This window comes from Bactrocera latifrons, unplaced genomic scaffold (assembly GCF_001853355.1).
Source record: "Bactrocera latifrons isolate USDA-ARS-PBARC rearing strain unplaced genomic scaffold, ASM185335v1 scaffold_39, whole genome shotgun sequence".
NCBI lineage: Eukaryota > Metazoa > Arthropoda > Insecta > Diptera > Tephritidae > Bactrocera > Bactrocera latifrons.
Genome location: NW_017537034.1, coordinates 1,742,115 through 1,754,812, shown reverse-complemented (window position 1 = coordinate 1,754,812; position 12,698 = coordinate 1,742,115). Strand labels below are relative to the sequence as shown.

General features: G+C 33.2%; 2 protein-coding genes across 2 annotated transcripts; one reads left to right on the top strand and one right to left on the bottom strand.

Annotated features, from left to right (window-relative positions):
* Nucleotides 1–779: 779 nt before the first annotated feature.
* Nucleotides 780–2,977, top strand: LOC108972280 (probable protein disulfide-isomerase A6). Its single transcript, XM_018938826.1, has 3 exons — nucleotides 780–1,087; nucleotides 1,183–1,841; nucleotides 2,119–2,977. The coding sequence occupies exons 1-3, from the start codon at nucleotides 1,072–1,074 to the stop codon at nucleotides 2,758–2,760; spliced, it is 1,317 nt and encodes a 438-aa protein (XP_018794371.1). The 5' UTR covers nucleotides 780–1,071; the 3' UTR covers nucleotides 2,761–2,977.
* Nucleotides 2,978–4,569: 1,592 nt separating this feature from the next.
* Nucleotides 4,570–5,815, bottom strand: LOC108972281. Its single transcript, XM_018938827.1, has 2 exons — nucleotides 5,629–5,815; nucleotides 4,570–5,565 (listed from the first exon to the last, which is right to left on the bottom strand). The coding sequence occupies exons 1-2, from the start codon at nucleotides 5,666–5,668 to the stop codon at nucleotides 5,228–5,230; spliced, it is 378 nt and encodes a 125-aa protein (XP_018794372.1). The 5' UTR covers nucleotides 5,669–5,815; the 3' UTR covers nucleotides 4,570–5,227.
* Between the last annotated feature and the right edge of the window lie 6,883 nt (nucleotides 5,816–12,698).

Below are 12,698 nucleotides of genomic sequence, written 5' to 3'. Positions count from 1 at the left end.
TCTGCAATTCAACGTTGAATTAGCACCATAATTTGGCATAGGCTTGTGACCGTGAGTGACGATACAGATAAAAGAATATTTGAGTATAGTCCGAAAAAAATATGAGCAAGAGAACTTCAAAACTTCAAATCGACCAAGTTTTTGAATTCCTTGGAATTTTTAAGTCGGCGGAACGCGGTTAAGTTATTGACTCGCCTATAATTTACCAATTTTTTGATGAAAAGGCACAACTACGAATGAAATATAAAGAAAGTAATCGTTAAATTTGGCTTCTAATTACTTTTTCTATTCCCAAAAAATAAATAATACATATAATTCCTAATATTTTGTCATAAGTGTACTTTATGAATTAAAACCAGTGATTTTCCAACTCCGTTAACAGAAGTTTGATTGCCATTTGATATTTTAACAAAGACATACACCATTTGTCAAATATACATATGTACATAAATAGGCAAGGGTTAGCCAAGTAGCACACCACTTAGACGGAGTTCTAAAATGCGGTTCAAAGCGGTTAATATTCCATGTTTACCAATTTCCATCGTAAAATTGATCAGTAAAATTCAACATTGAAGACGATATCGAAATATTACAAAGGAAACGCTTAATTCTGCAAAAACTTTATTTTCTTCTCAAACTTATATAAATAAAATAAATAAATTTTTCTAAAGCCACATAATTTTAATTTTACTATCGAAATACGGCAGCACTGGCCATCGTTAAGTACTAATCATCAACCAATCAGAAACGCACAGATATTAAAGAAGAGAAATATTAAGAGCAGCAAAGATATTTAAGAAAATCCCTGTCGCTAGCGATTAATAAAAATCAGAAAGCAATAAGTAGTGAAAAAGAATCAGTGTCGAATGGTAATTTTAGCAAAAATTCATAAGAAAACTTGTGTTTTTACCCAACAAAAATAAGATAGTGTGACTAAAAAGAAGTCTTCCTTATAAATAGTGCTAAACAGAGCAACTTTGATAAAAAAAAAATATTTCGATTATTATTCGGCATCCGCTTAAGCGGTCTAGAAGAATCTGCACAACAACAAAATTTAATTTCTTAGATAAGATGAAATTAATACTATGTAAGTATGAACAACTAGTTTTTATTTGGCATCGAAATTGTATAATTTCCTTATACCAATGTGTTTCCAAAACGCATATGCTGTTATCTTTGCAGCTACACTTTTATTAGTCGGTTTAGCTACCATACCGCTGCCGGCATCCGCTTTGTATTCGCCAAGCGATGACGTGGTGGAATTAACGCCCTCTAACTTCGATCGTCTCGTCGTCGATGATGATGCCGTTTGGGTTGTTGAGTTCTTTGCACCATGGTGTGGTCACTGCAAATCCCTCGTACCAGAATATAAGAAGGCGGCCAAGGCTCTAAAGGGTGTAGTGAAAGTTGGTTCAGTGAATGCTGATGAACATCGTTCGCTAGGCGGTCAATATGGTGTTAAAGGTTTCCCAACCATTAAAATATTCGGCGCTAATAAGCATTCGCCCATTAGCTACAGCGGCCAACGCACAGCTAAAGCTATTGCGGAGGCGGCACTAGCTGAAGCCAAAAAGAAGGTGCAAGATGTTTTAGGTGGCGGCAGTAGTAGCAGCAGCAGCGGTAGCGGCAGTTCTGGTTCAGATGCCGTCATTGAATTGACTGATGACAACTTTGACAAACTGGTTTTGCAATCCGATGATGTGTGGTTAGTTGAATTCTTTGCACCATGGTGTGGTCATTGCCAGAAACTGGCACCTGAATGGGCTAAAGCTGCTAAGGAGCTGAAGGGCAAAGTTAAATTGGGCGCATTGGATGCCACAGCACACCAAAGCAAGGCTTCGGTAAGTAAAAAAAATTAAGATATTGCAAGTAGTTTATAACGAATTCGAAAGTTTGATTCTATGAAAAATTTTTTTACACATACATAAAAAATGTTTTTTGTTTTATTATTTTTAAGCAAAATTGATTCAGAAAAAAATAAGTAAGAGTTTATAACAAATTTTTGTAAAACATTAATTATCATAGCATGTTTATAGTATTTGAAAATAAGTGTTTAATTCGCACACACATTGCCAAAAATTCTATAAATATGTACATATATTTATCTGCCTCTCACAGGAGTATGGTATTCGCGGTTACCCCACAATTAAGTTCTTCCCAGCCGGTAAGAAGAGCAGCAGTGATGCTACAGAATATGATGGCGGTCGCTCTGCTTCCGATATTGTCAGCTGGGCGCTTGAAAAACACGTGGACAGCGCACCTGCACCAGAATTATACGAGATTTATGATGAAAACTCTTTCGAAAAAGCTTGTGAGGGTAAGCCACTATGCGTGGTCTCAGTGCTGCCACACATCCTGGACTGTGATGCCAAATGTCGGAACAAATTCCTCGATACATTGCGTGGATTGGGTGAAAAATACAAACAGAAATTGTGGGGATGGGCCTGGGCTGAAGGTGGCGCACAAAGCAGCTTAGAAGAATCGCTGGAAATCGGCGGTTTCGGTTATCCTGCCATGGCTGTAGTGAATTTCAAGAAAATGAAATTTTCGGTATTGAAAGGCTCCTTCTCCAAGGATGGCATCAATGAATTCCTCCGTGACATTTCCTATGGACGAGGACATACTGCCCCAGTGCGTGGTGCTAAGAAACCTGAAATTGTCACTGTGCAACCATGGGATGGCAAAGATGGTCAATTACCAGCTGAAGAAGAAATCGACTTGTCAGATATCGATTTGGATGACACCAAGGATGAGCTTTAAAGTATCTTTAGTTGAAATATTTAAACATCTGCATATTCATGTCAATATACACTAAGACTTACCGAAGAAATAGCAACGTTTTACCAGAAGAAAAAGTATTGAGAATGTAAAAAGACATTTGAGCGAATCACAGATAAAACCACCAAAAATAAGAAAACAAAAAAGAAAAAACAAATTTTTCAGTTCATGTTCAAACCTTTTTACACACTACTACCTACTTAATTAATCATTTATGTGTGACAGTGTTTTTAATTGCCAGGCATAAATAGATTCTTAAAATATGCGATTGCATTTACCTATTTACGTGTATAGTTATAACTACACATACCTATATATATGTGTAACAAGTGAGTATGTTGATAGTACTCGGATGTTATGTGTATTCCTTTGCATTATTTGAAATGTAACTTTTCCACAAAGTCTAATTTAGTTTTATAGTATATTTAAGACATCCCAGATATATAGCGGTAAAACTATTTTACTTAAATATATTTTAGAGCCAACATTAATCCAAAAAAAACTAATAGGTAAATAAAATTATAAATTAATATTTTTTCTATTTCGAATTTTTGTGCTCAACTTATTGAAGTAATTGCAAATGAATAAAGAAATCTACTATTTTAAAATCCTGCGTCTTTAAAATATTTTAGTTAAACTCGATATATGAGAGAACTGTCCAGGAGGTTACTTTTGTTTGAACTAACGGAATATTTTCCCAATAATAAAAAATGGTTTTCCAATGAAAAAAAAATATTTGACAGTTTCTCGTATTCCGAAGAGAATTCCTATAAAATATTTGGGTTTTGCGTACAATCGTCATTTTTCGAGACTACAAGCAAGAATTAAAAAAAAAAACTGATGACACCAGTCATTTCGATGTTCCCTGTTAATCAAAATGGAATTCCAGCACTTTCTGGAATTTTGTATTACTGATACTCTCCCACAAAATACGACATGGACAAATAGCATAGAGATACTACAACAGATGCAAGCGTTCACACTACAATCTTCATAACCCAAACGAAACCGTATTTATAACCGACCAAAACCTGTCTCGGCAGCATGGAAGTCAAAGCAGTAATTAACTAGTGTATATAAAAACATTCTGGATATTATAGATATATATTCATTATATTTTTTCATACCAAACCACTCCTTCCATGGAAACATTCATTTTATTTAAATGCAAAAGTATTTCAAGAAATGCAGCAACTTTTGACTTGATACATGCTGGATCAAGTTAATGATCAATAATAACGAAAGATGCTTATATAATTAGATTAATTCTCGCTATTCATGTATATTGAACTATAAAAATGTATATTTCCATAAAAAAAACTACAAACCGCGAGACAAATCTGCGCTTGAGATTTGCGACGCCACGTCATTACTCGCAGAACACAGACGTTGCTGATGAAAATGGAAACAACAAAAAAATTTTAGAAAACACATTTTTATTATAAAAGTTGGATAGTATGACAAAATGTATATTTATTTATATAAAATGTTTATGTAAAAAAGTTCTATAAAAATACGTATTCGCACACCTCTTTATAAACCAACTACATGCTACACTATAACTATGCTAGATTTTGTATATATCTAGATGTGTATATTTTTAAGTATATGGTAAAAATGCAAATGTATAAAAAGTGTCAAATAAATTGGCATGTCATTTGAGCTTTAAGTTTCCGCCCGACAAATTTTTTTTTTTGCTTATAAATGCAGAGAACTTACAACAAAAAGGGTGTGATGGTTGTATACTTTTGTTAGTAAAACTACTTATATAAACTTATGTGTATATTATTCGCTACTCCGATATAGGATGCTTAAAATATTTGATCTTGTGAGCACAGGATTTTGTGATAATTCGAGAACCGTTTTCAGGAAATTGTTAAATTTTTATTTGAGGGTATTCGGTTTATTATTTGGAAAATCATCTTAAAAATATAGAGATAAATTATGTAGTAATTTTTCGTTTCTGGTTTTAGTATTTTTAAGTACGCGTCTGAGTTACACACAACCTAGAAATGTCTTATTAACATCAATTTAAAAAGGCAAGAATATTCTATTTTTAAAAATACTTAAATGGAATCACGCTGCTGTATACGTGCACTTCAGCACTATTCAAACTGGCAGTAAATTATTTATGTACCACAAAAAATCTCAACAGATTAAACAAAGGGTAGTTTGAATTCTTATTCTAACTGGAGTTAATACAGTACTTTCTTGTCAGTATTACTTAAACACTCATTTAATATGTATGTAACCATACATAAAGTCAATTAGTTTTTTGTTACCAAACCTTAACCACATTTGGTTGTAAAAATTATTAAATTCATAAATGCTGAGTAGAAAAAATTTTGTAGTCTTTTTAGTTGCCTAAAATTCTTGGAAACGATTTCGCAACAGCGTTTCTTACATACTACTTAGTTATATGACGACCTCCCGCTACGTTGAGGTTGCCTCAGTGCTTTTGATCGACCGGAAAGTTTTCTATAGATTGTATTGAATGCGATGTGGCTGAAGTTATGGTCGATGACGCATCCATATAACTATATTTTTTCTCCTCGCGACACAAAAACGGATAACATAGTATGCCATAGTAGAATATCAAACAAGCCATAATAATGAAGAATATTATTGCGATTACACCGAAAGTAGAATAACTAGAGTTTTTGTCTAAATATTCTTTCGGTGTTTGTGGTGGTTCTGTGGTAGGTGGTGGCGCTGGTTGATAGCCTCCATAATAACCACCCCGTCCTGACGTGTGACCCGCATGCAGCGTTGAAAATTGGCAGGTAGCTGCGGGCAATTATATGCGAGTTTATTTCAGGTATAACATAGCAAATTAATTTCTATACTTACCAATTATGAGTAAAGCAATTACAAAAGCGTTTCTACACATTTTTTTTTTTTTTGCACTGATTAAATTTAATGCTAATCTCGAATACACTTGTTGATATTCTCCGAATGGACAAATTAGTAATTTTACAAATCCCCTTGTCTGCTTATTTGTTACTATTGCCGATGGTGCTGCTTCTTCGTTCAAGGCAAACGCGTTTGTGGCGACGTTGCCAATTGGGAAATATTTAATAAACGATGTATACCATAAGGGCGAAACTTATTTTAAAGGATTTTAAAACTATTTTTAACATTTTTTTAAAACTTACTCGAAGTTAATTTAAATAATTAAGGGCTCATATTTATTAAATAGTATTTAAATATGCTATCGAGCAAAAGCGTTCAAAGGATATCTTTGGTAATTGTGAAATCGGTATAACGAGATCGCCTATGTTATGACTACATAGCTATTTATTTTCATAAAAAAATTAATATATGTTTATATTAAGAAAAAATCTTCCAAATAACTTTACATAATTTCATTATATTAGAAACTATTGTGAATTATTTGAACCCAAGAGCCCGGCAGGAATTTTCTTCTATTTGTATAATAATCTACCTGTAGGAAGCAGTTAAGGATTATAGATTTGAGACATGAAAGCAGAAAACAAGTACGAAGGGAAGCCTGTCAATATGTACCTTTTATGCATACATAGTGTATATGTATATATAAAAATAGAGATGTTTTAAAGGATCGTAATATGCGCATTTTTTTGTTGGAATGTTTTTAATGATACATACATACATATATACATACATATCCAACACAAATTCCAAAATCACACAAAAACAAAATCCTGGGATTTTATCATAAGCAATTTTAGTCGAAAATGATATACATATGTATATACATATAATATATACCATGTAGCACTGATATGAGTATGAGTAGTATCAGTTGATATTTAGTCATAAATAAAATTTAACCTCGACAAAACTCGCCTATCATAAAGCGTGATAATAAATAACTTATTGCGCATTGAAATTAATTGATTTTCAATATTTCGAATACAATGTTTGCGTATACATACATATGTATATTTCAGTGTGTTTTGAATAACTTACCTATTTGGCGATGCATTAAGGTAGATAGTAGATATGTATGTATGTCATTACGTGGGTGAAAATTTGATTTTCAAAAGTGCCGGTAAATTGAAGCGCGATGATAATGATTGATGAATTCATATTGGATGACGCAATGAAATGAGAATACAAAAGCAAATCAAAAAATATTAATAAGAAATGAAATGAGTTGTATTTAAGTACGTAGAGAAAATAAAATAAAGAGATAAGTAGAATACAAAATAAAAGTGAACGACATCATAAATGCCTTTGAAGGCAACGAATAGCCAGACGTTGGCAAATTACATATGTACATACATATATAATTGTGTGTATATACATATGTGTAAACGTAAATAATGTGTAAAAACTATAAAACTGTAGTAGCCACTAACATTTCTCCTACCTGACTTCCGAGCTACTTACATTTGTATATATTTTTATATTTCTTATGAGCTTGTAGCTACCGAATAGGAAGTTATTTTAACAGTGGGTGGGAAAACCTCTTCCTCTTACTTTATATTATAAACATTTAACAATGTAGTGAAATTCCCCTTAACCGGACACCCACGGTCGCAGTATTTTAATTCGGCTAAGGAAAAACGGGTGTTTAAAATGTATTCTTAGAACCAGAAGTTGCAACTCAGAACTGTATTTGAAATAATAAATGCCAACCAATGTCAGCCAGGAGTGCATGAATGACATTGTGGCAGATGTCCGGCTATGAGGACTGTCCGTAGTGGGGACTTTCACTGTATACCATATAAAATACAACAATTGCCTGATAAGCATTATATTATATATAGGTAAAAGAGAGTTTTCCGAACCAATGTACCACAAAGACAAAATTAATTAGTTGACTTCATCGATTTAATTTCCTATTGGGTAGCCAAGCACAACTTTTATACTTGTTCGAATATATAATATGTATGTATATGGGACTACAGCACTTAATATATAAAATATACCTGATATTTATAAATTAAAATCACGTACCTCTTATGCATATATAAGTGTTCATGTAGGAGTATATGCACATACGAACATATAAAAATATGCATGTATGTATTTATTTATATTATAAGTAGAAGTATACTTATAGAACTTGTTGAGCAAAGCAAATAACGCAATAAACAAAGCGCTATAAAATTGAGAATATGTGTATAGATATGTATGTGTTCGTATGTAGTATGTAAACGAGCAGTTTCGAAGCAAAACAAACCAAAACGTGGTAAGGCAATCAAAATAAAAGGCCTCTTTAGAAGCCGAGTCTGTTTAAGACTTTTATATTTACTATATGTATACTTAATTTTAGAGGTATGCAATGTATTTATGTAGTTACATATGTTTTTATATAATCTTGGAACAGAGTATATACAGAGTACCTTAAGTACCGAATATTTTGACTCCAGTACCAATAGTTTCCTTTTTACCGCAAAATAGGTCAATGTTCGAATTTATAATTGAAATTCAGGGATAATATTTTCCTAACAATGGTATGTCTCTTTGTCAAATATGGGATGAAGCGTGCCAATTCTTCCCTTTGCTCCCGTATACGAGTGAATACTTCCATTAGCACCACATATGTATGTACATATATCCAAGTAACTTTATAACTTACCTTGCATCCATGTTTCCGAATAGGGATCGCATCGCCTCACTAGCATCCAGCAGAATATTTTACTTTATCAATATGCTGGGGCTATGTGAGTCCTTGTGATTTAGGAGAGGGCACAATAGACCCAAGTACGCGGTGCATTCCTCATTTATTAATCTAATCTAATACCTCATATGTATATCGGCCAGTATGTGAACATTCTCTATGCATATACAGTGTTATGTATTGTATACATGCCTGGCCAGTGTTTAGGTGCATCTCATGCCTCGATGTGTTTTGATGTGGGATGCAAGGTGACTTTAACGGGAAGCTGGCTATATCTAAGTAAAACAGACACCCTACCTGCCTGGTGATTAGAGAACTCTCACACCTTAATGTTATGTGATTTAAAAGTCATGAGGTGACTCTATAAAAGTAAAGAAGGCATCGTGGCTGATTTCAGGGAAATTTGACTGCCAGCTAACTCTATATAAGTAAAGCATACACCGTGGCTTGCCACTTAGGGAACTCTCATCACACGTTGTGATCTGATCTAAAAGTCATGAATTGACCTCACGGGAAACTGGCTGCCAGCAGGCTCCATCCCTGGCAGTGCTTAGGTGAGTCTTGTACCTCCATATTTTTTGATGTGGAAGTCACAAGGTAACTTACGTTAGTTTTCTCATAAGGTTGTTGACTTAGTTAAATGTAAACCAAGATTATGGACTTAGCTAAATGGAAACAAAATGGCTATTGACCCCATAAACAAAACGGCCATTGAAATCGACAAAATGTAAGCAATTAGGTCAATGACCTCGTAATGTAAAGAAAAGTTTCAGTGAACCCAAATGTAAACAAAGGTTGTGGACTTGGCTAAATGTAAATAAAAGGGTCATAAAATGTAAGCATCATTCATTGTCCCTCTGTGTGTCTGTCCGTCCGTGCGAGCGTTAACTTGAATAAAATTTGAGATATCTTGGTGAAACTTGGTACAGATGTTCCAAGTTCGAAACTATGACCCTTTTATTTACATTAGCCCATATAACTATCAGGCCTTATGGGCTTGAAGGCTCTGGCTTTAATCCTTGCAAGTTGCAAGAGTATAAAATGTTTGGTTGCACTCATACTTAGCCCTTCCGTACTTGTTAATCTTGCCGCAATGTTCTCAATATATGGTAAGTATGTAGATATCAACGAAGTGATAAATGGCTGTAAACAAATTCAACATATTTTACGTATTGCATAAGCTTTGGTACAATCTTACATCCATATACATATGTATATTGTATATGTATTAATATTTTTACACATACATATTTATGGTCAGCTAAATTAAGTGTAGTCGATACATACATACATATGTATGTATACATATATACATACATATGTATATTTTCTATATTTCTTGCAAGACTATAAACTCTGACGCTGCTTGATTATAAAATTATTGCAGCAGCTGTCTTAATTAATAAACATACGCAATATTTTCTTATGAATATTTTACTGCGCGTATTTCTCTCGTACATACATATTTTGTGATTGTGATTAAATCAGCTGTGCAAATTTTATTAAAACAAGAAAACACGTTAACTTCGGTTGTACCGAATGCTATATAATCCGATCTGAACAATTTCTTCGGAAATTACATTGTTGCCTTAAAAAATGATCTATAGCAAATTTCGTGAATATATCTTCTCAAATGTGAAAGTTTTCCATACAAGAACTTTATTCCGATCGTTCAGTTTGTATGGCAACTATATGTTACAGTGGTGCGATATCGGCGGTTCCGACAAATGATTAGCTTCTTGAAGAGAAAATGACGTTTGCAAAATTTCAAAACGATATCTTAAAAACTGAGGGACTAGTTCGTATATATACAGACCGACATAAGGACAGACATACAGACGAACATGGCTAAATCGACTCAGCTCGACATACTAATCATTTACATATACAATATATACTTTATAGGGTCTCCGACCCTTCCTTCTGGGTGTTACAAACTTGTGTAAAAAGACAAATAATCGTATTTTTATTTAAAAGCTGTAGGAGTCATATAAATTGGTTCAAAAGCGTTACGTACATATGTATATGTATGTATATATGTATTGATTGGGAAAGTATTGGTTTATTATCGCAAATCTGTAAAGCGAATAAACTGATAAGTATTTAAGTGAAAGGTCAATGAGTCATAGACCCGAAGATTGTTTATTGATGACAAAGTTATAAAAAAAAATTAAAAAATTAAAATAAAAGAAATAAATAAAACCAGAAAATTAACAAGTAAAATATTCAAAAATAATAATTTGGGTGTACATAAGTACGTTTATACATATACATATGAAGAAACTTCGAATTTGATTGCTTTGAAAACGTGTACGAACGAATATTACAAAAATGAAGCATCTATTATGCTATGAAACAGCTGTTTCACCCCTCGAAAAAAATATTTTTTATTTGTGTGTCTAAACCCCCTCCAAAGCAGTTTGCACTCAAATTTCATCCCTCAAATTAAGATTTTCTCACGCTTTTCGCACATGTGGTGTGTCAGTCAGTTCGGGTTTATTTGTCTGAATACGAGTTTGAATAATTGTTGCTTTGCTCTATATTACTACGATCACCGCTCTACTTTACATTCAAAAATAACTTTAATTGTGAAATTGTTGAACTCAGAACACTTATGTATGTACATTTCTGTTTGCATGTCTCTTTATTTGACTCTAAATATTCGCTATGCAAATAAATTATCCCACTGCTCTACTTTAGTAAAAGAAAACTTAGAAGCTTTTATAGGGCTTGTCACTAATATTATATTTCCACTTTGTTTTGCTCCTAATTTGTTATGAATGTACATTCGTATGTACATATACATATATGTATGTATGGATATGCATAATGGAATAATCTGTTATTTTCACCTTTATTTTATTTCGTTCCATATTTCTGCGCTGCAATTCGTGAAACTATAAACAGAGCTGCACGAATGCATTTTGAAATATTTTCATATGTATGTAGATACATACATATGTATATGCGAACATACATATCTATATAGAATTGTAATTTCAAACAAAGGCGAACGGAAATGCAATTTTTTATGATTACTTCGACGGTGACCTTGATAAATGTCATACAAACTTATATCTACATACTTATGTATATACAAACACAAATGTGTCCATTTGCGTATACAGTACAAAATATTATATTCTTTCCATTAAGAAAGTAAACATTGCATCATATGAAATATGTGATATTTTAGGCAGTTCCTACCTATACAATGTTCAGATACATATATACATATCTTACTGGCATCGTTGGAATACCGCAAGGACCAGTGAAAGCCATTTTGAAAAATCATTCGGGCCTAAGAAAAGTGAAAGTGAAATCACTAAATTTTTTTGAAAAACATTGTCGCGTTAACGTCTGTGAAACAATGTCTACAAAGAATACTATTTGAGTGTTGTGCATCGTTTTCGTTAGCCTATTCGTAAAACGAAATTGAGAACGAATTATGAGCCGACAACTCTTGCTTTTTGCACCGCCGAATAGTGCACTGATTGAGTTTTTCGCCAAATTTTCAACCAATATCGTGCCGCAACCACCGTTTTCACCGAATTTAGCTCCGTGGCTTTTCTGGCTATTCGGCAAACTCAAACGATCGCTCCGAGGAAACAGTTGAATTGAAGACATTAAACGTGAATCGCTACGCATATTGAAGGCTATTCCTGAAATTGACTTCAACAACTGTTTCGAGGATTGGAAAAAGACATTGGTACAAGTGTACTGGTGTCAAGAGGGAGGGGACAGATTTTGAAAAATAAATTAAGAATTTTAAAATTATGAACAAAATCTTACTATTTTTTGCTCTTATTAGTTGGTATAGTGAAATTCCTCACAACCGAACACTTGCAGAGTTATTGCCCGGATAAGAGAGCTGTTCATACATATGTTTATGGGGGCGTGGCAAAACGAGTGTTTAAAATTTTTTCTTAGCGACGGCATCAGCGCAGGAGAATTTGTTTACTATCACCATTTTACATATTGTTTTTAAAAACTGTTTTCAAACATCAAAAATTAATAAGAATTTAAAAAACAGAATGTGTATAAGTTGTAACAAAGTTTATGAAATCTTGTCTGTTTATCAGAGGTAATTTGAACGAAATATTATAAAAATAGTGTCCGCGTCCGGTCATTGGAACCTTCTTATATCCGGTTATAGGAATTGTTTTTATAGGAAAATAATAATAACTATGTGTTCCTGAAATTTGTACATTTAAAGGAGATGTCCGGATATGAGGGCTGGGCGAAATGGCGAATTTCACTGCGTTTAGATTTACACATGTACATAAGTACGTACATATATACATATGTA

Coding starts and splice junctions, on each gene's coding strand:
- LOC108972280 (XM_018938826.1), top strand. Junction 1,842..2,118: donor CACACCAAAGCAAGGCTTCG/GTAAGTAAAAAA, acceptor TGCCTCTCACAG/GAGTATGGTATTCGCGGTTA.
- LOC108972281 (XM_018938827.1), bottom strand. CDS start 5,668: ATGTGTAGAAACGCTTTTGTAATTGCTTTACTCATAATTG. Junction 5,566..5,628: donor AATTGCTTTACTCATAATTG/GTAAGTATAGAA, acceptor AATTGCCCGCAG/CTACCTGCCAATTTTCAACG.